Raw genomic sequence first — 27,990 nt, forward strand, 5'->3', positions numbered from 1 at the left:
CTGTAATTCAACGTAATCTCCTTTTTAAGCCCATATTTTTCCTGATGGCCGAAAAGCCCTGGTGTCCTTCAATAGTTCAGGTTTAAGCTGAGTCAGTTTTGGGTTTTTCCTCCTTGTCCTTACCCTTGGGAGGCAGCTACGTTCTGGGTTGAGCTTCCATAATGTCATGGCCTCCATAGACAGGGTCCCCTGGTCACCAGTATGTGTCTGCCCTGTAGCTATAGGCCCACTGATTTCTGGGTGCATGGACCACACAGACAATAGCTTATTATCTTGGGCACAAGACCCTTTCAGATCCCCTGGCTCTCTCTCTCGACCAATTTTCAAGCCCTTCTGGGGGACACGTTACAATTTGGCAGCTGTTGCGTGACACTCTGGGGTCTACAGGAAATGCTGAGGGCTCCGTGCCTCTCTCTCCCATGACGCCCATGCAGCCATCTCCTCCAAGTGCCTCATGTCCCAATGCTTCTGGAAACTTCTGGGCCTCCCTTTACCAGATCCCTGAAGTTAAGGAGGGGTCTCTTCCATATAAACTTCAGAGCTAATCTGGGGTCCAGGTGTGGGGATGCCTTATCGAAACTATCACAAATCTCTAGTTCTTTCTTCCACTCCTCCTCTACACTTTCATCTCCTCTGCAGAGTATGGGAAAACTGGCTGGACAAAACATCCTCTTAAACCTATTTTTTTTTTTTTAATAGCAATGTTATCTTCCTTTGGAAATGTAAAAGCCAAAGATCCTCCTTCATTCCCGCTGTTCAGGCATTCACATATTCGTCAAATATTTACTGAACTCAAAATATGTGCCAGGCAGTGTTCTAAGTACTGGGGATATAGTGTTAAAAAAGCTAAAGATCTCTGCCCTCATGGGGAAGGAGACACAACAAACTAATACCTAAGTAAAATATATGTAATGTCAGATGGTGATGGTTGCTGGGGAGAAAAAGCAAGGAAGAGGGGATAAGATTTGCTGGGGGAAGAGGTGGTCATTTAAAATATGGTGGTGGTGGATAAAGCCGATTGCATTTGAGTCAAGACTTGAAGGGGGTGAAGAAGTGACCCATGGATCTACAGGAGGAATAGTGCTCCTGGCAAGAGCATGAAGGTGTTGGAAGTGCTCAAGGACCAAGCAGGCCACTGTGGCTGGACGAGCATGAATGAGGAGGAAAGACAAAGGGCATGAGGTCAGGGAGGTGAGGGGACTGCATCACAGGAGGCTTAGCTTTGTCCTGAGTTGAGTTGGTGAATCACTGAAGGGATTGCACTGAGGGCTGATGCGTTCCGGCATGGGGTGGGGGGGGGGCGCTATTGTGTTGAGGATAGATTTGAGGGCAAGGGTGAAAGCAGGGAGGCCAGTTGGGAGACTGGTGTAATATTCCAGATAACGGAGAACAGGGTGGTAGTTATTTGGGAGAAGCGTCTGATTCTGAATATGTACTGAAGGTGGCACCAACGGGTTTGCTGTTAGACTGAACATGCGACATGAAGAAAGGACTCAAAAGGTGATTTCAGGGATTTTGGCTTGAGCATCTGGAAGGAAGGTGTGTCATTGACTTATCCGAGGAGGACTAGAAGGAGCAGGTGGGTGGAGGATGGTCAGGAATTGGATTCTGGATGTGGTGCATTTGAGACACTTATTAGATGTCAGTGGGACAGGTGAAACGGGGGGGCTGGAGTTCAGAGAAGTCATCCAGGCTGCAGAGAGCTCCGTGTGGGATTCATTAGCATCTTTGCCATTTAAAGATGTAAGTCTCAAGGGGAACCCCGGGGAGTGAGAGTGGATGGAGAGAAGAAGAGTTCTGAGCACAGAGCCCCGGGGCACTCAGATGACCAAAGGGTGAGTGACCAGGAAGAATCAGCAGAGATTGAGAAGGCTTGGCCGGTGACAGGGGAGGACACCACCCTGGTCCTCTGCCAGGCAAGGGGGATGTTCCAAGGACAGAGGAGTGGCTGCCTGTATCAAATACTGCTGCTGGATTGATCACTGAAGCCACTGGTGACCTTGACAAGTTTTGGTTGAGCAGAGACGATGGAGAAACAGGAACTAGACACAAGTGTAGATTACTCTTTCTGTAAGTTTTTCTGTAAAAGGGAGAAAGAAATGAGCTGGGAGCCAAAGGAGAAAGTCAGAGAGTTTTCTTTGAATGACAGGGAACTAGTGTCACATGTTTAAATGCTGATGGAATGGCCCAGTAGAGATGTGAGTGGGATGGCCTGGGCGAGGGTGAGGAGGATCGTGGAGTGGTGTCCTTGAGCAGGCAGAGGGCACAGGACCCAGGGCATGAGTGCAGGAGTTGGCCTTGTGCTGGGGTGCAAACAGAGCATGTGTGGTGACAGGATGGAAGGCAGAATATGGTACAGATGCTGGTGAGGGCTCGTGGAAGTTCTTTTCTGACTGCTTCTGCTTTCCAAGGGAAGGAGGGTCACTGGCCAAGAGTGAGCAGAGGGAGGAGGTGCCCGAGGTCTGAGGACAAAGCAGAAAGTACCGGATGGTGGTGTTAGGGGACAGGAGAGTTCCAGGAGTGGGAAACTGAGGTGGGCGGATGGACAGCCCTGAGACCCACTTGAAGCAGTGACATGAACTCGGAGCCCCTGGTTTGCTCTTTCCCTCAGCCACGTTGGGTTGTGCGGGGCAGATGCGCAGCAGGGTTAACGGCAGGTTGGGCTGGCTGGAAGTATGACAGTGCCCCAGAGAGGGGCAAGGGAGTAGACACAGGGAAGATCAAAGGGGCAAACAGAGGATTGTAGAGGCAAAAAATAAACAAGTTAATACACAAATTGTGATTCTGCTGCACACACAATTTCTGCCAAGGGGGTAGAGTTAGAAGAGGTTAGCCTGTGGGATGCAGGAGGAAAAGGGGAGACAAGAGCCACTGAGCGGCAGGACAGCTGGTGCAACCGGGAGTTAGGAAGGCGCCCTGGGCTGTGCTCCTCACCAGCCATGGGTCTGCTGGGGAGACCCAGCCACTGGACACTGCCTGGAACTTTGAGGGATGACGAAATTGCAGCTGAGAGAGCTTTTCGAGAAAAAAGTGGGTGTGCGAAGATTTAGGTCTTTTTTTGGTGATCGTTTGATTGTTCTTCTGAAAAAAAATTTAACTCTTATCTCCTTAGAGTACATGCTTGAGATTGCCGCTTTTGCTGTCATTTTAAAGGTTATAAGCTCGTATTTGGTCATTTGTTCTTTTTTATTTGAATGGTTTTATTGAGATAATCCACGTAATAAAAGTTCCTAGTTAGTGTACAATTCAATGTTTTTTAGTATATTCACGGAGTTGTGCAGCCATCACCATAATCAATTTTAGAACTTTTTTTTATCTCTCCAAAGAGACCCTGTACCCAAGAGCAGTCATCTGCCATTTCCTCCCAACCACTTGCAGCCCAGGCAACAACTCATCTACTTTTTGCCTCAGATTTGCCTATTCTGGACGTTTCATGTAAATAGAATCATACAATGTATGGTCTTTTTGTTTAACTTCTTTCACTCAGCATCATGTTTTCGAGGTTCATCCATGCTGTGCATCAATTCGTCACTGCTTTTTATTGTCAAATAATATGCCGTTGTATGGCTATATCTCATTTTCTTTATCCGTTCATCAGTTGATGGGCATCTGGATTCTGCTGTTTGCCTGTTACGAATAACGCTGCCACAGACATTCCTGTACAAGTTTTGGTGGGGATGTAAGTTTTCCTTTCTGTTAGATATATAACTAGAGGTCCAACTGCTGGGTCGTAGGATAGCTCTCTGTTTAACCTTTTGAAGAACTGCCGGATTGTTTTCCAAAGTGACTGTACCATTTTATGTTCTCGTCAGCAGTGTTCCAATTTATCCACATCTTCACCAACACTTGTTCTATCGGACTCTTTTATGATTGCCATCCTAGTGGGTGTGAAGTGTTTTCTCATGGGGGTTTTGATTTGCATTTCCCTTTTGGCAATGATGAACACCTTTTCCCGTGCTTATTAGCTGCTTATCAACTTTGGAGGAATGTCTGTTTAAATGCACGGCTCCTTTTTTATTGGGTTATTTGTCTTTTTATTATTGAATTGTGCGAGTTCTCTATGTATTTTGGTGACACATCTCGTATCAGATAGATAATTGGTAAATATTTCCCCCTGTTCTGTGGTTTATATTTTCATTTTCTTGGTGATTTTTTTTAAAGCATCCTGCTATTGCTCTTTACTTTAAAAATATTTAATTTTTAAAGTTGTGTAAGGAATACATGCACACAGTGAAGAATTAGAAAATTCTGAATGATGCACAAAAATAAAAGGAATAAACAAAATATCCATAATGTTATCATTCAAATATGCTATGAACTGCTATGAACATTTAGGCTTTTATTAGGCTTTTATTAAAATGAAATCATGTTATTCATTTTTTAACCTTGTATCAATCTCATCAGTTGTGAATAGCTTTCCATATCAATAAAGCTATTTCAACAGCATAATTTTTTATGTCGTATAACATCTAATCATGTGGATGTTCAGTTTACCCAAACAGTTCCTTATTGATCGATGCTTAAGTTGTTTCCAATTTTTCACTATTATAAATGAAGTTAAATCTTTATGCCTATGATTACTTTCTTTGTTCTTTTTTTAAAGTTTATTGTTTATTTATTTATTTTGTTTAATATGAAATTTTTTGTCAAATTGGTTTCCATACAACACCCAGTGCTCATTCCAACAGGTGCCCTCCTCAATACCCATCACCCATCCTCCCCTCCCTCCCACCCCCCCATCAACCCTCAGTTTGTTCTCAGTTTTTAGGAGTCTCTTATGGTTTGGCTCCCTCCCTAACTTTTTTTTTTCCTTCCCCTCCCCCATGGTCTTCTGTTAAGTTTCTTAGGATCCACATAAGAGTGAAAACATATGGTGTCTGTCTTCTTCTTATGACTTATTTGACCTAGCATAACACTCTCCAGTTCCATCCATGTTGCTACAAAAGGCCATATTTCATTCTTTCTCATTGCCACATAGTATTCCATTGTGTATATAGATTTCTAGAACAGCTTGTTGGGTCAAAGCGTATGCACACTTTTAAGGCTGTAGAGACATGCAGCCAAATTGCCTTCTGGAAAGACTGTGGCTAGCTATGTGCCTGCTGGCAGTTTGTGAGATAGCCATCCTTGGCCAAGAAGCTAACCCGGTCTGCACCAAAGAAACAACAATACCATGATCAGCGATAGCAATAAACACAGACATTGCACTTACGTGCTAGGCACTGTTCTAAGGTCCTTATACCAATTGACTCATTTATTCCTTGCCATAACTCTACCAAATTGGTACTATTATTTGTTCATTTTATAGATTATTAAGGAACAAAGAGGTTAAGTAGTTATCCAAGGTCATACAGGTAGGGGTGGCAGGATTTGAACTCTGCTAGTCTGGCTCCCAAGTTCCTGGTTCCCAAACCACCCTGATTTTCAACTTTTTAAAAAAATTTTTAAATGTTTTATTTATCTTAGAGAGAGAGAGAGAGACAGAGACAGAGACAGAGAGAAGGAGGGAGGGAGAGAAGCACAAGCAGGGGAAGGAGAGAGAGAGGGGGTAGACACAGAATCTGAAGCAGGCTCTAAGCTCCAAGCTGTCAGTACAGAGCCCAACGTGGGGCTTGAACTCATGAATTGCAAGATCACGACCTGAACTGAAGTCGGACACTTAACTGACTGAGCCGCCCAGGTGCCCCTCAAGTGATTTTTTTTACCCACATCAATGGGAATTATCGGCAGAGGCAGCCCTATTTACAGAAGCCCAGAAGGGAGAATTTCTGGTACTATTATTGGCCATTGCTTTAGGATAGAAAGCTTCCCTTTCTTCTTAATTGAATGAAAACGAGTGAATGAGGGTGAATGAACTGAGAGTTTCCTTTAGGAATAACTGAAAAGTTTTCTCATTCCTTTCTCCCCATTTCATATTTGCACATTATAGATCAGGGATTGGCAAACTTTTTCCTAAAGACCCATTGAGTAAATATTTTAGGTTTAGGGGACTTAAGGTCTCTGTCTCAACTACTCAACTCAGCTGTTGTAACTAAAAAGCGACCACAGATAGTATTTAAATTACTGCAGTAATTAAATTATTAAAGCAGGTGGCTGGTGAGTGGGCAATAGTTTGCGAATTTCTGTTATAGATGATCCTGTGGGTTTTCTCTCCTTCTTATTCAGTGACATTGAACCACTCCTGCATCCTGGAATAATCCAGCTTGACCATGGCAGATCTACTGCTGTGATCTATTATTATCTTGAGAGCTTGTTTGGAGGTTCTAGCAGGGGAGCACAGCAACTCGTATACCCTTGATCGAAGAACTGTCCTCCTCTATCAGGGAAGGTTGTCATCTTCGACCGAGCGGAGCACACAGCTTCAGGAGGGACGCACATAGAGCAGTGAGGGAGGAAGGGGACACCCGCCTAGCCAGCCAGATCAGCCAAATCAACCCTGGTGATCGGTGGGGTGACAGATGTTGCAGCCAGATCGCCCTCACATCCTGTAATCTATTAATATCTTAATGACTCTGTTCAGGAATGGGATTAATGTGTGTGTGTGTGTGTGTGTGTGTGTGTGTGTGTGTGTGTGTGTAAACCATGATTTATTCCTTGTTTAAAAAATTTTTTTAATGTTTATTTATTTTTGAGAGAGAGAGATAGATAGAGTGCAGGGTGGGGGGAGGGGCAGAGAAAGAGGGAGACACAGAATCCGAAGCAGGCTCCAGGCTCTGAGCTGTCAGCACAGAGCCTCACGTGGGGCCCAAACTTATGAACCTTGAGATCATGACCTGAGCCGAAGTCTGACACTTAACTGACTTGAGCCACCCAGGTGTCCCTGATTTATTCTTTGGAAGACTGATAGAACTTTATCCCAAAGGAACCAACTTGACCTGATATCTCTTTTAGGGTAGTTCTTTGAGAGCTTTTAGAGTTACTGATCTCTTCATGTATTCTATTACTTTTGAATCAATTTCAGGAATTTATATTCTTCTAGAAGATTTTCTGCTTCATCTGCATTTTTCATTTTGTCACTGGTTATGGTATATCTTTTAATATTTTCATTCTCCCCATAATATCATTTTATTTGATCTTTCTCATTCCTAATGGTGTACCTACTTCTCAACATTAGATTTGATAAGTGTCTATTTTATTGGCCTTTTGAAAGTTTGCTCTGAGATTTAATTATAAATTATAATATTGTCCTTTTTTAATATATTAATTTCTACTTATCATTTTCAAATTTTGGTCTTCCTATTTTTCATTTTCTAATTTCTTGAGCTATCAGATGATCTATTTTCATTCTCTTTGTATAAATGCAAGAGCATTTGAGACTGAATTTGAGACAGACTTAGCTATAATCCACAAATTTGGGGGCATAACCCTCTCACTATTGGTATTTTCTAAGTATCTATGATTTTAGGTTTGGTTTTCTCTTTGACCCAGGAAGGTTGTAAGAGTGTGGCTCTAAATTTTTAAAAGGTTCAGATTGTTAATTCTTAAATTTCTCATTAGTTTTCAGTTTTATGCATTATGGTCAAAGAGACTTTATTGAGCTTTGCTTGTGGCTTTTAATTTTTTCTAAGTGCTCCAGTGGTGCCGGAAAAGAAGGTATATTTTCTATTTTTAGATCCCATAATGTTGTCTTCTTAATTGACATTGTTAATGGTATTATTCAGATTCTCTGTCTCCATACTCTTTTTTTTTTTTTTTTTAAATTTACTTGGTTTTTCAAGACCGCGGGAAGTGTAACAACTTTCCCACAACTACTGTCCTTCTGTTAGTGCTTCTGTTATTTCATTGTACAGAACACACTGGTCGTTTGCCTATTTGTGCCTGACTCTGAGCCTGAATCGTAAACTCAAATCTTTAAGTATCCGTGCTGGGGAAGAAAATAAAGACTTAGGAGGAATCAGACAGCTAAACTGACTTCCAGTCTAACTCTTTCTACCTGTATGCACATATATATGCCTGTGTGTTAGTGTGTGTATTTTTGTGAGGGTGTATGTTCATTGCAGTATATACATGTCTCTTGGGCATGTCTGTATGAATATATTTTTCTGTGTTATGAGCTTGATATATATGTCTGCATATGTTTATTCACCCATGGCATATTTTTCTTTAAATTGAACTTAAAGTATCAGGGCTAGGGTTGGCCTTGTTCTATGCTGGCTTTTTCTAGAGTGGTTACAAGCCAGAAAGCTCTGCTACACTGTACCTTAACCCATCTGAATGGCTTTTCCTCTCTCCTGGCTGCAGAAGCCCCTCCTGGTAAGTGGGTCTAACAGTGACTCTGTAGACTCAGCCTTGCTCTGATACCTACTCTCTGTGCCGTGTGTCTGGGTATCACATTTTGGCCACTCAGTGGTATTAGGGCCACACTGTCAGGACGGGTGGAGACTTTGAGAACTTCATCCTATCCTCTCCCCATGGTGCCTGTTCAGGTACCCTTGGCCTGGTTCCAGCCTGTTCTCACCCTTAATAAGCCAGAACTCAAGGGACTGAGCATTAAAGGGAGCCACTGCCATTTCCAGAAACTCAGTGATAGACATTCAGTTGACTTTATAGAATCAGAGCAGACTTTTGGGAGATTTAGCATATTCCCTCACACAGAGGAGGAAAAGCAAGCTCCAGATAGGCTCTCCTAACACCTCATCCTTGGCCCTGCCCACTGAACTGGGTGAGTTTTAATGGTATTGACGGGCACAGACTGAATGCCCAGCTCCAGGCAGGGTTTGGAGGGAGACCTGAGGAAGAGTGACCATCCCAGCTTCCGGAAGCTTGCTGACTCCCTGTGACAGGACACACAGGTAGGACACGGCTGGAGGAGCATTCTAGACACAGAGCTGAGAGGACCTGTAGACCCACCATGTGCAGGTGAGGAGACCAGTGTGTGCCACAACAGACCTGTCCATCTTTTCCTACAAATATGAGTAAGCAGAGAAGGACAGGGCAGAGAGTGGGTTGTCACAAACCTCTTTTCTTTTAGATGGTGTGCCATTTGAATAATGGGTGCTTAGTAAGCATTTGTTGGCTTTTAGGGACTCTGTCTTGATTTGATCTTGGGAGGGCTAAGTTCTGATTTCCGATGCTTTTTCTTTTTCTGGGGTTGGGGAGGCAGGACGACTCTTTGAGGTCTGAGTTTTCCCTGGGTCTACCGCATTTTATTCATAAATGCCACATTGTTGACATTTTCCTCCAAAGGGTTACTGTATGTACCTTCTGATTTCAGCCTCGGTCTGTCCCTGGAATGGAGGGGGCACCGTGATGATAACGTCCACGTCACAGAGAGGAGAAGGGAGGCCGGGGAGCTTAACAGAAATACACAATGAATGGGGGGCAGAGCAGGGCTGGAGCCTCTGCCTCTCAATGCCGCGCAGGTGCTGTGGTCTGATCTGTGCAGCCTGTCCCCGGAGAGGTGGGGAGTTGCGGCTCTCTGCTCCCCTGAACTCAACCCAGCAGGAGAGCTTGGAAGTGCACACCAGCCCGTCAGCCTTGCTAGGTGTCTGGTCCAGAAGGACCTTGCTTGGCAAGTTCTGTGTCTGAAGTGATCTCTTTCTTTCTCCCCACTCAGGAGGAGGAGTTCATCGACTGGTGGAGCAAATTCTTTGCCTCCACAGGGGAGAGGGAAAAGTGTGGCCAGTACTTGGAGAAGGGCTTTGACACTCTAAAGGTGAGGCCTTTCCACAGTGTGCTCTGCAGTCTAACAGCCCCTGGGCATACGCAGTGGAGCGGGGGAGGGGCACAGGAAGACAATACATATGCATGTGTGTCACCTCCTTTGAACACATGTATCCAAAGGATCTCCTCATTTGGTGCCCTGAAGGCTAATGAATCCTGATGAGCTAATTGAGGTGAGAGAGGTCACCCCCTGATTTAGAGCAAGAAGTCAGTGTGGGCTGGAACAATGACGAAAGTACTTTTGGAAGAATGTTGAAAAATACTGAAGTATTTATGGATGAAATCATGCCTGGCCTGGGATTTGTTTTATTTTTTTTTTTAAATCTTTTTTTTAACGTTTATTTATTTTTGAGACAGAGAGAGACAGAGCATGAACGGGGGAGGGTCAGAGAGAGGGAGACACAGAATCTGAAACAGGCTCCAGGCTCTGAGCTGTCAGCACAGAGCCCGACGCGGGGCTCGAACTCACGGACCGCGAGATCGTGACCTGAGCTGAAGTCGGACGCTTAACCGACTGAGCCACCCAGGCGCCCCTGGGATTTGTTTTACAATGCTAAAGAAAAAAAAAAAAAGAAAAAAAGAAAAGAAAGGAAGGAAGGAAAGGAAAGGAAAAGAAAGGGGAAGATAGATAGATGATGTGAGTGGCCCTCTGGTAGATTTTCAAAATATTAAAAATTGTTGAAATTGCAAAATATTTAAAATTGTTAAAACTTGAGGATGGATACCTAGGGATTTGTTATACTATTCTGTTTTTTAAAATTATTTGAACATTTCTATAATAAAAAAATTGTATTAAAATAAGAGGAAAGTCAGCTTGAGAATGGAGCTCTGATTCCTTCACCCCTACAATTGGAACAGAAATTGCTTAGCAAATATAAAAATATGGTAAACTTCGTTTCTGTGAAAAAAAAAAAAAGCAAAGAAAAGCCCCCAAAACAATCCAACCAAACAAAAACAGCCAGGGATGAGTCAGCCAAATTCTGGTATTTTGAGGAAATTCCACAAATACAATTATGCTTTTTAAAAGTAGACTGCTTTAAAAAAAGATAACCAGAGGTGACTCAAAGTTACACCCCAAAGGAATCGTAGAGGGTCCTGGAGAGGGTTGCCAAATAAATTCAGGATGCTCAGTTACACTTGAATTGCAGAAAAATAATGAATAATAATTTATTGTAAGTATCTTGTATAATGGTTAGATAAATATGTCTTATGCCTCAAATATTACATGAGACATACTTATCTAACAAAATTATTTGTTATTTATTTGAAATTCAAATTTGAGTGGGTGTTCTGTATTTTGCTATGCTCTGTCTGGCAAGCCTCCTTAGAGAAGGTATGCAAGGACTGTTAGATGCAGTAAGGTGCCCTGAGGAGCACCCGGAAGGGGACCAGATGAACAGGATTTGAGGCCAGTTCGAGTGGTGGGTGGTCTGGGCTTCCAGGTAGTTCTGCTGGCTAAAAGCCTTTGGTGGCCACTCTGGAGGATGATTCCACAAGGTGGCAAGAATTGTCTCTGATAGATTGGGGGCCTCTGAGTGAATGGTGCCGGGAAGCCTGGATGTGCAGAGATGAAGCCTCAGGCAGTGGCAGTGGCTCTGAAGACATAGTCTTCCTGAGGCAGCAAATTCTTCGTTGACTTGCAGTTGGGTGTGTGAGGTTGGGCAAAGAGACTGAACTATTTGTGTACCAGGAAGAAGGTCCGACACATTGGGTCTGGCATGTGGTACTGTGGCCTTGCCAGAAAATGAGAGAAACCAAGAATGAGGACTCCTGCCAGTGTGGCCCATGGCCCTGGCCCCTTTGCTGCTCCCTCAGATGCTGGACATAGAATTGGCACCCAGCCCTCCAGCCTGACCTCTCCGAGGAGATCTTTGACAGTGTCCAAGTGAATATGGACCGTCCAAAACAATATGCATTCAACCTGTTTCAGGTGGGGTGGGGGGGATGGTTAGAACCAGACCTGGAAGGAAAACTTGTCCTTTAAGGATAAGTAAATAGAAAAAACCACCACCACTACCACCACCACCACCACCACCACCACCATGAGTTTTTGAAAAATAGCCTGTAGCATTATGGAGAGAATGGAGAACATAATGGGTAGAGAAAAAAAACCCCATATTTTAGAAATTACTAGCATGGGGGAAAATACAACCCATAATCTCAGTAGCAAAAGATAGAAAACAAAAGATACAAACAAGAAAGCACAAAAACCAGAAATCATAGAAAAACACAACAGAAAAAGAATAAAACATATTTGTTTTCCTAATAAATGAAAATGGATTAAACTCCTCTATTAAGTGATAAGGACTCTCAGACTATATCAAATTCAAAACTCATTAGACTGTCCTTAGGAGGTATGTCTAAAACAGTACAACTTAGATTGGCTAAAAAATAAATGTTATGGCAAACAAAATAAGGTAAGTGCAGATAAAAGAGAAACAGAATTTAAAGTAAAAAGCAAAGGAAACAAAATGGGTGTTTTATATAAATAAAAAATACACATCTTTGTGAGAAAACACCCAAACATTTATGTACAGGACAGTAGAGCTTAGACATATTTAAAGCAAAACTGGTAGGAATATGTATATGAAATGAGAGAAATTAAAGTTGCAGTGGGAATTTTAATGCATCTCTCTCCCAGGCAGATGAAGCAACAAGTAAATAAATAAGTAAATAAGAGGTCTGAATAACAAGGTAAAATATTTTTTAAGCTACATAAAAACTAGCTTTAAAATAGGGAATGAAAAATAATAAAAAATAGAGAATACATTTTTTCCTAATGTTCAGAGAATATTTACAAAACCTGATCACATACTAGTTTAACAATAAATTACCAAAAGCAGAAATCATACAAGACAGATTAAAATGCAATAAAATGAGAAGTTAATAACAAAAGTTTAAGCAAAAAGACCAACCACTTGGAAATTTAAAAAGTATTTTATTGAGACTTCCAGTATGAACATGGCTGCATAAGTCAGCATTTTCCCCCTTTTCTTCTGGAAATCATTCAAACCCACAAACTCCATTTTCAGTAAAAGTTGGAAACAAATAAAACCCGCAGACTCCAAAATACATGTAAGGGCTGTCCAAAGGCAACCAAGATTGGGTAGAAGCCAGTAGGCAGTAGATGAAGAGAAAATGATGAAAGGTCATAGTCATAGCAGGTCTCAGAAAGCCCCATCCTTCCCAATAAAAGAATGTTGAGAATTAATTAAGACAGGTTATAGGCACATGGGTGCTTATTATCTGTTATCTTTACTTTTGTGTGTCCTTAAAAACTTTCATAATAGGTAGTTAAAAAATATAGTTCCTGAAGCAGAGATTTCACTATGGAATATAAAAGTTATCCCCCTTTGTTCGCAGTAATGGATATGGGAACTTTGGAGTAAGGTTCAGGCTGAAGATAAATGCTCCTTAGACCTGGTCTGGTTCAGAGAAGCAGAGAAGGTGGAGCAACCCAAGAATCACACAGATGAGCCATATTTGCGGGAAGCAGTCTGCCTCTTTGAGAGGAGCAAAAGAAATAATCAGGTTAGAAAAATCCAACACCTTTCATGATGAGTAATAATAAAAGAACTCTCAGGGCATTAATTAAAAAATACTATGAAAAAAAGAAAATACAAATCAAAACTTAGAGAAGAGGATATATACCCACCAGGCAAATTTTTCCAGGGAGCAGATGAAATGAAATATTTCGCTGTGAACTTTTCAGAAGTAGGACAGTCAGAATGCAAAGGAGAGATGAAAGAACTCAAGGGATGGTGCGAGGAGGAGACCTGATATGTGAACTGGTATGATTCAGGAAAGGAGAACACAGCAGTTTGGAAGGGGCATAGGCACACAGGAAGGGGCAGAGGACAGAAATGATGGAAGTCAGCAAAAGGATATGGAAATAAAAAACAGAAGTATGAAACAATAAAGAGAAAATAACAGATATAGAAGTCAGGGAAAAGAGATCCAACACTTGCATAATTGGAGTCTCTGAGAAAGACAACCAAAACAGTGAACTAAAACAAAAGACACTTAAGAGTGTATAGAATGTCACTGGAGTGAAGGAATACCTGAATATACATACTCTTAAGGTCCACTGTGTGTCAGGAAAAATCAACCCAGATCGGTCAACCCTGAGATGTATCCTGGTATATGTTATTGGACTTTGGAGATAAAGAATTTTTGTGGTAGTCATACATTTTTCTCTTCTTTTCTCTCTTTAAATGACTTTAAATTAAATCATTTAAAGTAGGAAATAAATCAAGGTGGCTTCAGTTTCTCCACAACAGCATTTAATACTCAATGACAGTAAAACACCATGTGTAAAATCATCAAGGAAAGAAAGGGTGGCCCAGGATTTACATTCAGCCAAGCTGCACTTCAGGCACAACGGCTACAGACACCCAAGTGGCATATTCAGAAACTGGGGATATGGGTCTCATGCCCCCATCTTGAGGAAGTTCTAGGGAATGAACTCTGTTGGGAGATAATGGGGAAAGCCAGAACGAAGGGACAGGTTGTGATCATATTTTACCTTTGACCTATACTGAAAATAAATGGCAGGATTAGGGTAACAGGACAGAATATAAATATGTATGGTGAAGTTATGGAAGTGACAAAACTGACAAAACTTAGGCACAGAAGGAGGAGAGATGATGGCATACAGAGTAAGGACATGGATTGTCATGTTGTAGAATAAATAGAGTTGACAGATTGTATTTAAAACTGGAAAATAAAATAACAGGAGCATAAGCAAATTATAAGCAAATAGTACAGAGTAAATACTAAGGAAGACAATACTGCCTGAATCTGAGTGAGGGAGAGGGAGGGGGAGGGGGAGGGAGATAAAATTCCATTATTTTACTATTGCTATAGTAGGGAACTCATAAATACTGCCCCTAAAGACATAGAAGATTTAGAGAATTTCTAGTATATGTAAATCTATAATAATATTAGAATATAAATGCAGCCCATCCTAGATATCAGAAACACACACACACACACACACACACACACACACTAGACCATGCAGGCAAAGATTTTAAAAAAATTGATGAAATTGGGAAATGTAACATAAACATATTATATGACTACATAAATATAAATATAAACTCAGATCAAACATATCTATCATATCAGTGCATATCATATCAATCATTCATTAATTACAAAATTTAAATCCAATCTCAAGAGATTCATGAAGGTTGAAAATAAAAGATTGTGAAAATGTGTGCCTGGCAAATGCAAATGAAAAAAAAGCAGAAGTCACAGTCTTACTATTAGATGAGAGCAGATTCAGGTCCCCCAAATGAATGAGACAAAGAATTACATTAAATGGTGCCATTCCAAGAGGTGACAGCTACGAAAATACCTATGTGCTAAATAACACAATATCAATATTTACAAAACAGAAGTTACAGGAGACAAAGGAAGAAATAGTAGGTAGGGAGAGATTTATTTTTCTCTCCTCTTGGTTCACGTCAGGTCAAGGGGGCGCAAACATAAGAGGATATAGAGAACTGGCCTAGTCGTTCACCTGATTGAACCCTGTAGCCTGAAAGTAGAGACTACGCCTTTGGCACAGTTACAAAGATTGACCACATAACAGGCCGTGAAGAAAACTTTAATAAAGTTCAAAAGGTGGCATACCACTGACAATGTTTTTGATTATAATGCCACAAAATGAGAACTTATTTTTTTAAGTTTATGTATTTATTTTGAGGGAGTTGAGGGAGAGACAGAGAGAGCAAGCGGGGGAGGGGCAGAGAGAGAGAGAGAGAGAGAGAGAGAGAGAGACAGAGAGAATCCAAGCAGGCTCTGTGCTGTCAGTGCAGAGCCCAATGTGGGGTTCAAACTCATGAGCCGTGAGATCATGACCTGAGCCAAAACCAAGAGTTGGACACCTCACTGAGCCACCAAAGTGCCCCAAATGAGAACTTATAATAACAAAATCAAAAGCCCAAAAGTTTTCTTCTATCTAGACAATTAAAACACACACACACACCTCTGTTTTAACAGTTCTTGGTAGAAGAGAAAATATAAACCCACCCTGGCAGATTATCTAGGAAATGATGATAAAATGCTACCTATTAGAACTTGCTGGTTATAGCTAAAGCAGCATTCAGAGGAAATTTATAGCCTTAAAAGCTTAATTAAAACAAAAGAATGAAAAAAAAACATCTAGCTCTTGGATCAAATAATGAAAACTGTAATTATGGCATGCCAAGAAAATGAATATGATAATGTTATAATCAAAACAAATGGGTAAATGCCAAGGCAGTAGTGAGCAGAGGCAATTTCATAGCATTAAGCATTTTCCTTATCAGGACAGAGGGAGCCAAGTAAAGAAAGCTTCAACTGATCAAGTTACAAAGAACAGAAAGAAAAAGAAACACCCTGAGAAGAGTAGGAAGAACAAAATAATAAAAATAAAAGCAGAAATAAGGAACTGGAACAGAGGATATGGTAGAATTGACAAATTAAAGAACTGTCCTTTGAATGATATAAACTATGTAAATGGGTCAAGAGCACACTCAAAATGACACATGTCAAATATTAACCAAATAACTGGTTGTTATTTTTGAGAATCAAAATGTAAGGCGATAATAATATTTACTTTATATTTACTCATTCGGCTAATTTTTAACAATGAATCCGCCTCCACTTGCATCATTAAAGATTTCTTGGAAGGAACAGAACTCGGTCCAGGCCTAAATGAGAAATAATACTCAGCAATATGAGAAAGGAATTTACCTGAAGGGTCTTGTCTATCAGTTTCAGGTATAACCAACTTAGCATGTATGTTAAGGTCTTCTGTTTTGAATATTTGTATATTTATTTTGAGAGCGAGCAGGGGAGGGGCAGAGAGAGAGAAAGGGAGAGCGAGAATCCCAAGCAGGCTCTGCATTCAGCACGGAGTCCTGCACGGGGCTTGATCTCAATGACTGCAAGATCACGACCTGAGCTGAAATCAAGAGTCGGATGCTTAATCGCTTAAGCCACCCAGGCACCCCTGTATATTAAGTTTTTAATAGCATTAACTGTTAGGTACATTTAATCATCTATAATAGGAAACTCTTGCTTCATTTAAAACTAAGCAATTCCGAAACACTAGCATGTAAAAGTTAGTGGGAATTCAAGGGGAATGAAATCGATAAATCAGGGTCACAAATTTAAAGTAGTGTTCAAAAGTCATCGTTGGCCAGGTATCTGGTACCACTGCCATCCGGGCATCCTGGACAGTGAGCATTTGTGGCTTAAAATGCAGACCTGTAAACTTTCTAGAGTTCTGTTGCGATCTTCAGATAACATTCAAGTTAGCTTTTCATTTATTTGTTTGATTTTGTTCTCTTAAAAAAATACACCACCCTATGTACATGATGACTCCTAGATACCTAGAACATTGGATTAAACAGAAAACTGTTCCCTAGTGGTGCTGAACAGAGCCTTCCCCTCTTCCTCCCTTCTCCTGTCACTTCTGTCCCTCACCTTTCTCTCTCTTTACTCTCCACTATTTGCATTCTTTAACCTCTGCCTTTGTGCTTTCCTTCTCTGCCCTCTGTTCTTGGCCTCTGACCTTCACCTCTCCTGCCTGCCTTTGCTTCTTGAATTTGCAAATGGCCTTTTCCCTTCATTTTCTTCTCCATGCCTTCTCATTCTTCTTCACTTGAATACTGTCATGTTTCCTCTTTCTTTGCTGACCCTCTTTTTTCTCTCTTTCCTTGGCCTCCTCCTCTTGTCCCCACATGTGGCAGGTCTATGACACACAACTGGAGAATGTGGAAGCCTTTGAGGGCCTGTCTGACTTTTGTAACACCTTCAAGCTCTACCGGGGCAAGACTCAGGAGGAGACCGAAGACCCATCTGTTATTGGGGAGTTCAAGGTAAGTCCTTGAGGACTTGTCCCAAACTGGGAGGCCTAAGACTGTGAAGTAAGTGAAGGGGGCAGGAGCAGCAATACCGTAGTAACTACAGTAATGACCGTGGTGTTGATGTTGGTGACCGTGTGGGTGACGGAGGTGGTCACAGTGAGGGTGATGCTGTTGATGCTGTTGACACGGTTGATGCTGTTGATGCATCCCTTTAGGGATGGCGGTGGGCTTGGTGGTCCCTGGTGAGACGACTCTGACAGAGATGAGAGTAATTAATGGTCATGATGGTGTTTATGTTGGTGACAGTGATGATGAATGAGTTGGCCCCTCATTCTTTTCAGGGCCTCTTCAAAATCTATCCCCTCCCAGAGGACCCTGCCATTCCCATGCCCCCAAGACAGTTCCACCAGCTGGCTGCCCAGGGGCCTCAGGAGTGCCTGGTCCGCATCTACATCATCCGAGCATTCGGCCTGCAGCCCAAGGACCCCAATGGGAAGGTAACATTCCTGGGACTCTCACCTCTTCCTGAACGGCAGGCTGGGGTACAAATGGACTGTGGAATCTTGAAACAACTCTGTCCTGGGGAGTTCACAGTAAGCTGTGGAAACCAGCCGAGCACACACAGCGCTGAGAGGTGACGGGATGCAGTTCTGTCGAGGGCCAAGTGCTCCAGGAGGTCCGAAAAGGCCAGGCAGCATAAGACTTGGGAATAATGAGGAAGGCTTCATGGAAGGAATAGGATTCTTAAGGATCAATGGGGTTTTGATTGGCTGGGAGGAAGAAGAAAGTAGTATTTTAGCACGGGCCAAAAAACTCGGCAGGAGTTTGTTAGAAGAATGCTTAGTGTCTGTTCAGCATGAGGCTGAGGCACAGGAGGAGGCCACGTGGAAGGTGTGGCTGGGATTGGAGTCTGTTGGGCTTCAGGTGGTGGGGGTGTGGGGAGGAGAGAAAGGGCTCAGTAACTGTGCAGTGCCTAGCCAGGGTGGAGCCTGAGGCAAAAGGAAAAATCAGTAATACCGATCCTGTCTTTATTTAAAATTTAATATTTTGTTCATCAGGGCCTGTTGGCATTGATTTTAGCTTTTTGAATATTGCATCAAAATGTGTTTATCTTGATTACTGAGTGTTTTTGGCACTCACTCAAATGTTGCGTCTGAGGCAAGTATCTCATCCCCTCGCTCCGCTCCTGGCCCTGAGAGCGGTCAGGAAGGAGTCTGGAGCTCTGGGGAGGTGGTGGGGGAGGGGTAGAGAAAAGTTGGGAAGAGAGAAAGAGGAAAGAAGTGGAGCAGGCAGGGATGATTGGAGTTCAGAGGTGCTCTCTCATCCCCTTAGATGGGTGCAGGCCTAGCATATGTCCTTGAGGCTGTGGGTGGAGGTCTGGTGTCCTATTCCTGGAGCCCTGCCTTTCAAGGTGAGAAGTCACAGCTGCCCTTGCCCTACTGGGAAGTCAAAGCACAGACGGATTAGAGCCATCTCCAGCCCAGGCACCACCAGCGGCCTCCAAGATGTGACTGTGGCCAGTGTTCAGTTCATACACTTCAAGCTTTCTTTATGCCACCTCTGACCCTGGGCATTCTGTGGCCGCAGCTGCTCCCGGGAGCTAGTGTTTGCAGGAGGCATGGGGAAGGCCAGGCTGGCTGGGCTGGGCTGATAAAGTCTGGCCATCTCTTTCCCTTCAATCTGTTGAAGCAGAGGTCACAGAGAGGACCCCAGCTAGCTCAGTCACATGTGTAATACCAGCCGTTGTGTTTCTGAGGATATGAGCCTTGCCCTCACCCACCGTCTCCCAATGGGGCAGTGGTTTGGGAGTGTGGAGGACTCAGGTACCCCATTGCCACTGCTGGTCCATGACTAGAAGTCCATGTCAGGGCCAACCGGTGTGGCGGTGCGCAGGACGGGGCCCTTGGCCTGGCATGATGGCAGTATGGCAGCTTCTTGATGGCTGGCCTCCTAACCCCATCGGGAGGCAGAGGACTGAAGAAGCCTTAGAGATGTGCTGGGAAAGTGAATTCACTGAAGTCTTTCTGTCTCTTCCTTCAGTGTGATCCTTACATCAAGATCTCCATAGGGAAGAAATCAGTGAGTGACCAGGATAACTACATTCCTTGTACTCTGGAGCCTGTGTTTGGAAAGTAAGTTGGGGGCAGCTTGGGTGCTGGGGTGGAGGTACCAATCTGGATAACGCCACCACCCCTGCCCTGCCACCCCTTCTCCCTGCCCCGCTTCCCGCCTCCCCGCTCCCCGCCTCCCCCCTCCGCCTCAGCGTGGAGATGTGGCCGCCTCTGGGAAGTCCCCAGGTCCCGCAGCAAAGCTGTGCTCTGATGATCTTGCGTGTCTATAGGGATGTAACCTCAGCTAGCTTTTCACTATGTGCTGAAGACACGAGTCCTGGCAGAAGCTCCTAGTTGATCACATAAACAGTTACCTCAAAGATCAGAAATCTGAATGGAAACTCAGAGCGCACTGGCTAATTATTCTTTTTCTTAGATTAGTTTTTACTTTCGAGTAAGTTTAGATTTACAGAAAAGTTGCAAAGATAGTACAATTTTTGCATACCCTTTATACTCAATTTCCCTCACCATTAACATCTTAACCAAACCCTGCCTTATTTGTCAAAACTTTAAAATAAATCGATAGTGGTGCATTCCTGTTTACTAAACTCTAGACTTTATTAAGATTTGGCCAGTTTTCCCATAATGTCTTTTTATTGTTCTAGGATCTAATCCAGGATCCCATGTTGCATTTACTAATTGTTCTCTTCTCTGTTGCATGTTCGTCTCTAGCGGATAGATAGAGCAAGGTAGTAAAATGCTTCTTGAAATCTAAGAACAGGGAAAGGAAGGATGCGCGCCCACTGCATGGGAGTAGCTCCCAGGCATCCTGAATTTCTTGCTGTTTGGATGTGAGCTTGTTTAGGCTGGAGAAAGAGTTACAGAGGGAAGTTGGTGGCTAGTTCTCTGGCATCGGTAAGAGAAGATGTGTTGTTTTGATGTTGTCAAATGACGCATTGAATTCATAAACCCGTATCTATAGATTTAGCTATGGTCACTGAGCTCTGCAGCGAGGGCCTAGTCAGCCTGGAGAATTGCTGGTTTTGAAGGTGAATCGGTCCTGCCAGTCATGAGCCAGCAGCAAGCTGGACTGGGAGGGAGGGGCTACAGGGAAGGAGGTGGGAGGAGCTCTATTTGGTGAGGTCCAGTGGCCTGCGTGAACCACAGGCTAATGGTGACCAGGCAGAAGATCTGGCCGGTTCCACAAGTGGGGCGGGGGTGAGTGTCAGGGCCCAGGGCGAGGTGGGAGAGTGAGTGCAGAAACTCTTTGTATAACTCACGTGCTGAACAAGCACAACTCACGGAATTGAATGAAAACACAACTTTGTTTTTGTCTGCCAATATCCTGTAAACATTTATTCATGGGGGTTACCTTCCTCATTTCCTGAGTGGAAACGGGGCAGGCAGGTGACTTTCCTGCTTACTTGTTCACAGTCGCTTTGTCCTAAACCCACAGTGTGAAGGTGGTAACCAGAATGCCCCTCCATGTGCCATCAGGAACCTGACTGGCTCTAGGGTAGTTGTCCCCTCTCCCAGCTGGGTATAGCTGTACTACTTTGGGTACAGATGCATGCAGCATGTAGGTGTGTGTGTGAAGGGAAGGAGGGGGCTTTGCCTCTCGCCCTGTCCTGTCTAACGTCTCCTGCCAATCCCAGACTAGCTGCCGAGGTTCTGGTTCGTGCAGGGCCAGGATTAGGGGAGCCCCTGTGAGAGGAGAGCCCCATGTGCTCATTGCCCCTGTTTTCTGGGCACTCTCTGGGTGGCAGATGTTAAAGCTGATTTATTTTCTTGTGAGTGCTTTCCAGAAGTCTCTGAGCCCACCCACTGAAGCTCCCACGATGTGGCAGATGCTATGTCCTTCTACTGGTGGCCCTTTTCAGATGGGCCTGGAGTCTCACTGCTGGAGCTCCAGGTCCCGTGGGGTAGGATTCAGGGTGGCTCCGTTTGGGCATCATGGTGGCCCAGCCAGGATGGGGGCAGTGTATAGCCTCGCTCTCCTCCTCCTCTCAGCTGCCAGCTGCTTTTCTTCCTTGAGTGGGAGTCGGGTGCCAGGCTTCTGCCTCCTGCCTGCAGGGAACTATTTCAGGGGGAAAGGGGCTTTACATTTTTTTGACCAGGATGGGGGATGGGGATCTCAGAGCACAGCAGGAACTCTCTCCCAAGAAGTCTCTTCACAGATCCTCCTTCTTCCCACCCTGCAAGCAGGTGTGAAGCCCTAAGTGTCCCCAAAGTGGATTCTGGGCCATCCTTTTGGTAAATTCCAGAGCACTGGCACTTTTATATCTCTTGCTTCCGGTTGTCCTGGTAGAAGCTTCAGTTTTTACTTTCTGTTCCAATTCATTGGTTCATTTTGTGGTTTATCAGGCAGGTACATACCATATGCTCAGCGCAGATGATTTGGGAGCATCTGATACACGTGTGCATGTGCATACACACACTCTCTCTCTCTCTCTCTCTCTCTCTCTCTCTCTCTCCCTGAAAAGCCCAGCATCAGTAGAGCATTGGGGGTAATAATTTAAGATATATAGGAGACCCAGGAGGGTAGACCCCAGGACCACTCTTGGGAGGGGAGGAAGGGGCCAAGGAAGGCTTTCAAGCCCCTGCTCTTGTCCTGCTCTCCCTCCCTTGAGTACCCGCTGTGTCCAACAATATCAGGGAGCCTACAGCATTCTGACATCTGTCCTGGGCTCCCTGCAGGATGTTCGAGCTGACCTGCACTCTGCCTCTGGAGAAGGACCTGAAGATCACTCTCTATGACTATGACCTCCTCTCCAAAGATGAAAAGATTGGGGAGACAGTCATCGACCTGGAGAATAGGCTGCTGTCCAAGTTTGGAGCTCGCTGTGGACTCCCACAGACCTACTGTGTGTAGGTGTACGGGGGCTGGTTGCTTCTCTGCCAACAGTCCTGCCCCCCAAATGTGGAGCACTTACTGTGTGCCAGTCCTGTGCTTAGCACTTTATAGGCGTTCTCTTGCTCAATCCAATTAGGGTCTTATCTCTATTGCACAGATAAGGAAACTGAGGCCCAGAAATATTATGGCTTGCAAATGGTGGGGTTAGGATTTGAACCTGTTTGTCCGACTCTAAGAATCTGGCTCTTCATCATATTGTTGTAATCCACTTCTCCTTAAGACACTACTGAGCCTTGTAGAGGGAAGAATCAAGAAGGGAAAGGCAGGAGCACATGGGTGGCTTAGTCAGTTAAACGTCTGGTTTTGGCTCAGGTTGTGATCTCACAGTTCATGGGTTCAAGCCCTGCACCAGGCTGTGTGCTGAAAGCTCAGAGCCTGGAGCCTGCTTTGAATTCTGTTTCTCCCTCTCTCTCTCTGCCCCCCTCTCCCCCACTCATGTTGTGTCTCTCTCAAAAATAAATAAACATGAAAAAAACTAAAAAAAAAAGAAGAAGAAGAGAAAGGTGAAGGGAGACAGACAGTGGGACACATGGGTGCCAGTTGAGCTTGAGGGGGTTAATGTCAGGTGAACTCATGTATGGACAGCCCCTGTCCACTTCTTGCCAATTTGGGTCTCGTTGGGGTCTGATTCTCTAAATCTGGAAATGAGAAACATTTAGATTCCAACTTAGTATTTATTTTTTAAAGCTTATTTAATTATTTTGAGAGAGAGAGAGAAGGGGAAGGGCAGAGAGAGAGAGAGAGAGAGAGAGAGAATCCCAAGCAGGCTCTGTGCTGTCAGTGTGGAGCCTGACATGGGGCTCAAACCCAAAAACCGTGAAATCATGCCTTGGCTGAAACCAAGAGTTGGATGCTTACCCGACTGAGCCACCCACGCGCCGCCCCCCCGCCCCCAACTCAGTAAGTATTTAAGCAAGTCCCGTCGTCTCTGGACCTCGGTTTCTCTGTGTGTAAAGTGGGCGCCCCAGACACAGCGAGTGAGGGCGCCCATGTCAAAGTGAAGGGTGGGTGATGCTGTGCATGTGGTACGCAGGGTAGTGCACATCACTCTGCCCTTGGCGGTGCCCTGGAGTGTCTCTTCTTTGCCTTGTGTTTGGGCCTCAGCTCTGGACCCAACCAGTGGAGGGACCAGCTCCGCCCCTCCCAGCTCCTCCACCTCTTCTGCCAGCAGCGCAGAGTCAAGGCTCCTGTGTACCACACAGACCGCGTGATGTTTCAGGATAAAGAATACGCCATTGAGGAAATAGGTGAGCTGCCACGTGACCCCAGAACCACAGTGGGCTCTCCCTCTACGTCAGGATCAGGGCGGGGCCAGGGGCCAGGTCGTGGTTAGGATTCGTTTGCTTCTGGCTCTGGCTTCTCAGACTGTACTTGGAGTTTGGGGTGCAGACTACTTCTGCGAAACAGTTTTCTACGTGAATTGCACTAGGTTGCCAGCTTGGCCTTCGTGGTATCTTCTGAGCCCCGCCCCACCCATCCCTCCTTCCATCCCCAACACTCATAGCAGGCAAAGGGCGGCCAGAGAGCCCGAAGCCTCCACCCTCGCCCCTGGATCTGCCCGGTGCTCACACCTGAGAACTCCACCACATGCTCCCTGTGTGTCTGGGATGTCCACAGGCCTACGCTGCCCACCAGGAGCAGCTCAGACTCCCCGGAGGTGTTTACTGGCCCAGGGGGCCCCTCACTTCCTGCTGGTTTCAGGGACATTTGATGTCAGAGCTGGTGCTGAGGTTATAAAAGGGGAAAGGCGGCTTTGATTCCTTCATCCCCAACCCCCTCCTCCTTCTCGTTCTGTTTTTCTGACTCTTTTAGGTCGTGGCTGAGCCAGCTCCTCTCCATTAGCCCTTAACCCAACCCCCATTCTCCTTTCCCATAGAATGTGCATCTGTTTTCGGGGTGGTCTCATTTCCTTCTGCTAGTCTGTGAGCAACTTTAGCACAGGGACCAGGGCTCATGGTCATAAACTCATAAGAAAGGAAAGCCAGAAAGCTCTTGATGGTGTGGTCGGACATCTGCCTATTTTTGCAGATGAGGCCACTGAGCCCAAGAATGGTTAACGACCTGCCCAAAGTCACCCAGACGGTTAGGGGCAGAACCAGATTCCTGGCCCAGTGTTCCTTCTGCAGTGCTGTGCCGCTTCCTTTGTGGCATCTATTGAAGTGGGCAGAGCAGGCTTGATAGGTGTGTGTGTGTGTGTGTGTGTGTGTGTGTGTGTGTGTGTGTGTTTGGTGTGTGCATGAGAATCTGTGCTGGTGAACATGGGCACACCATGGTGCACACACCTGTGTGTGTACATGTGTGTTTGGACAAATGTGGATCCACCTACCTCCAGTCAAAACTTCTGTCGTGGGGGCTCCAAGTTCATGTTGCTGGCTGGTTGGCCAGGCTTGTCTGGGTCAGAACCACCCCTGTGTCCTCATCTCATCCACAGGACCAGCGCTCAACCCACTCCCTGGCAGGGAGGAGCTGTACCTGGGAAGCACGAGGGGATAGGGAAGGGTGTTCACATCCAGTCATGCACCTTCCTAAATGAGGGTGTCATCTCAGCTGTCCTGCTGACCAGCTGTGTAACTGCTCTGTGTTTCATTTCTGTCATCTGTAAAATGCGCCTAATAGCATTTACCTTATAGGGTTATTGTAAGGATAGAACTCGATATCTATGAAGAACAGTGCCTGATTCCTGTTCTAGTTCACTATTACTGCAATTATTTTAGCTACTGCTGGTAATAGAACAGATTGTGTGAACTAGAGAATGGTAGTACTAAAAGGACTTAGGTGCCCAATCTGGGAGTATAGGTTGCTGAGGCTCAGAATTTGGAGCAGTCGGGGACGGCTTCCTGGAAGGGGTGAGCTTTGGTGGGCAGGGAGGGTTTGTATTGGTGGAAAAGAGGAAGAGCTTTACAGAAGAAGCTTGGTAGAAATGATGGCAATGAAGAATCTGGATTTTAAGCCTGGAGCCAGTGGACAGCAAGGCTTCCCTTACAGAGAGTGAGACCTGTGGATCAGAAGTATGTCTTGGCTGAAGGGGAGGGGGAGGGGGATGGTCAGGGGCTTCCCGAGGCCTCCAGGCAGCCCCACCATCCCTTGCTCACTCAGCTCCGGCAACTTTTTTGTCTTCTCTCTGGAGCAGAGGCTGGCAAGGTCCCGAACCCACACCTGGGCCCAGTGGAAGAGCGTCTGGCCTTGTATGTCCTCCAGCAGCAGGGCCTGGTCCCTGAGCATGTGGAGTCCCGGCCCCTCTACAGCCCCCTACAGCCAGACATTGAGCAGGTAGGACAGTGAACCTTGGTCCCCTGAGCCTTGCCCCCCAGCCAGCCCTGCCCCAAGGACAGCATGGATATGCCAGAGGCACCAGTGGGGAGCTCAAGATTTGGCCAGTTCCTCCTTGACATGTTTTTCCACAGTCTGGGTGGTGACTGCTGTTAGCCCATGAGGGGAGCTCTTAGACCTGCCCCCGCCTGCCCCCAGATATCTACAGCCCTCAGGACCTGGGGAAGAACCCGAGTCACCTCCTCTATCCCCATGGATAGACCTCTGACTTCCCATGAGGCATTCAAAAGCCTCGCTGTTTCAGCCTGGCCCCAGGATGTGCTCCCCTACCATTGGTCAGTGACATCCAGGTGGCTGGCCTTGGGTTGGGCCGCAGTGGGGAATTCAGACAGGGATACTGGCACCCTATGACAGAATGGCAGAGCTGTCACTGAGAGCAGTCACCAGGAGGGCCAAGGGCATCCTCCGTGCAGAGGGAGGGTGAGCAGAGGGGCAGCAGGCCCAGGGCTGAGACTGGGAGGCTTCCTGGAGGAAGTGAGGTCGGGGCTAGGTTTTGGAGGAGGAGGAGGAGAGAAAAGATTATGGGCAGAGACAAGCCAAGGTAGCAATGAAGGTGCCTTCGTAGACATGCAGGGGACATCATCTCTGCTGTTTGGAACTGAGCTCTCTTCCTTGGTACGGGGCTGCCGACACCCCAGAATGGCACAGCAGGTGTTGAAATGTGAGCTTTCATTCTCTAGCTATGTGCCCTGGAGAAGTTACTTCAATCCTTCTCTTTCTCTATGAGATGGGGACAGAAGTAATACCCAGCTTGCAGAGAGGACAGGAGCCAAGGGGTGGCAGGTAGCGTGGTTTCCTGTAGCGGAAATCCTCTGAACCCCCTATGACTAAACTGTGATCTCTTACCCTCCATGACTTCGTGTGTGTCATTCTCTCAGCTGGAAATGCCCCTCACCCCTTTTCCGTCTGGCATGCTGAGACTCAACTCAAACATCATCGTCTCTGAGAAGCCTGCCCTGACCCCCGATCCCCAAGGCGCAGGTCCACGTCATCAGCCTGTGCGGCAGGGGGCTCACTGCTGCAGTCGGCCTTGTAGTCCCATGTAGGGCACCTCCTCTTTGGGGTTCTGGTGAGCCTCTCCGTGGCAGGGCCTGGATGTTCTCTGTTCTGTGCCCTGCCTATCTGGCACAGAGCAGGTGGTTGGTAGGTTTGGTGGAGTGAAAAAGGTGGGGAGAGAACAGAGTTATGTCTCCGTAGGGGAAGCTGCAGATGTGGATCGACCTATTTCCAAAGGCCCTGGGGAGGCCTGGACCTCCCTTCAACATCACCCCACGGAGAGCCAGAAGGTGACTTACCCCAGCCATCGGCTTGGAGCTGAGCAGAGTGGCAGAATGGTTGCAGCCAGCTGTGGGTGGGACCTGGAGGTCACTCTTAGGCCGGGTGGGGGGCCACTTGGGCCACGGGGTACCGCTCTTGTGTGTGTTTGGCCAAGTGCCCAGGTGGAGGCAAGCATCGGGGTCTTGTTGGGTGAGCTGGCTTCTTGGCTTCTCAGTCAAGGACTGCACACCCTTTGGTGGGAACCCCGTGTGGACTTGAGCCATTCTTCTCCACAGGTTTTTCCTGCGCTGTATTATCTGGAACACAAAGGACGTGATCCTGGATGACCTCAGCATCACGGGGGAGAAGATGAGCGATATTTACGTGAAAGGGTGGGGAGTCATGCCCCTTCCTGCCTGTCCCTGGCCCCATGGTGCTACCCTGCTCCCTCTGGGGTGGTGGAAAGAGGGTGGTCTCTGCCCTTGCAGAATTGTTTTCCTACCATATTTCTTCTTTTGCAAAAATCTCTGTGTTGAACGTATAAAGTTTGAGGATGTCCCTCAAGAGAGAAGTTGGAAGGCCTTAAAATTTATGGCACATTTGGTACTTCATGGAGATTTCTTGGGAATTATTTCTGCTTTATCCTTTACCAAGTTCATTTACCTTCTTAACTGCCTAAGTTGAGGATGCAGAGTGTGGTGGAAGCCTTAATTAGAAATGTTCTCTAAAACATTGTCTAGTTGGATGGTTGGCTTTGAAGAACACAAGCAAAAGACGGATGTGCATTATCGCTCCCTGGGAGGTGAAGGCAACTTTAACTGGAGGTTCATTTTCCCCTTTGACTACCTGCCAGCTGAGCAAGTCTGCACTGTCTCTAAGAAGGTGAGCATCCTTCCCATCCGCCGTGGTGCTA

At 45.5% G+C, this 27,990-nt stretch overlaps 1 protein-coding gene across 7 annotated transcripts in view; it reads left to right on the forward strand.

The window, feature by feature from the left end:
* Positions 1-27,990, forward strand: part of DYSF (dysferlin) — a 224,096-nt gene that overhangs the window by 179,789 nt on the left and 16,317 nt on the right. For all 7 annotated transcript variants that reach the window (XM_042981697.1, XM_042981701.1, XM_042981699.1 and 4 more), the window contains 10 exons: positions 9,557-9,655; positions 17,409-17,537; positions 17,867-18,022; positions 19,566-19,657; positions 22,274-22,444; positions 23,595-23,737; positions 25,621-25,760; positions 27,018-27,106; positions 27,374-27,469; positions 27,818-27,959. In XM_042981697.1, the coding sequence (XP_042837631.1) occupies positions 9,557-9,655; positions 17,409-17,537; positions 17,867-18,022; positions 19,566-19,657; positions 22,274-22,444; positions 23,595-23,737; positions 25,621-25,760; positions 27,018-27,106; positions 27,374-27,469; positions 27,818-27,959 (1,257 nt within the window). The remainder of the gene's footprint in view (positions 1-9,556; positions 9,656-17,408; positions 17,538-17,866; positions 18,023-19,565; positions 19,658-22,273; positions 22,445-23,594; positions 23,738-25,620; positions 25,761-27,017; positions 27,107-27,373; positions 27,470-27,817; positions 27,960-27,990) is intronic.

This window comes from Panthera tigris, chromosome A3 (genome assembly GCF_018350195.1).
Source record: "Panthera tigris isolate Pti1 chromosome A3, P.tigris_Pti1_mat1.1, whole genome shotgun sequence".
Lineage (NCBI taxonomy): Eukaryota > Metazoa > Chordata > Mammalia > Carnivora > Felidae > Panthera > Panthera tigris.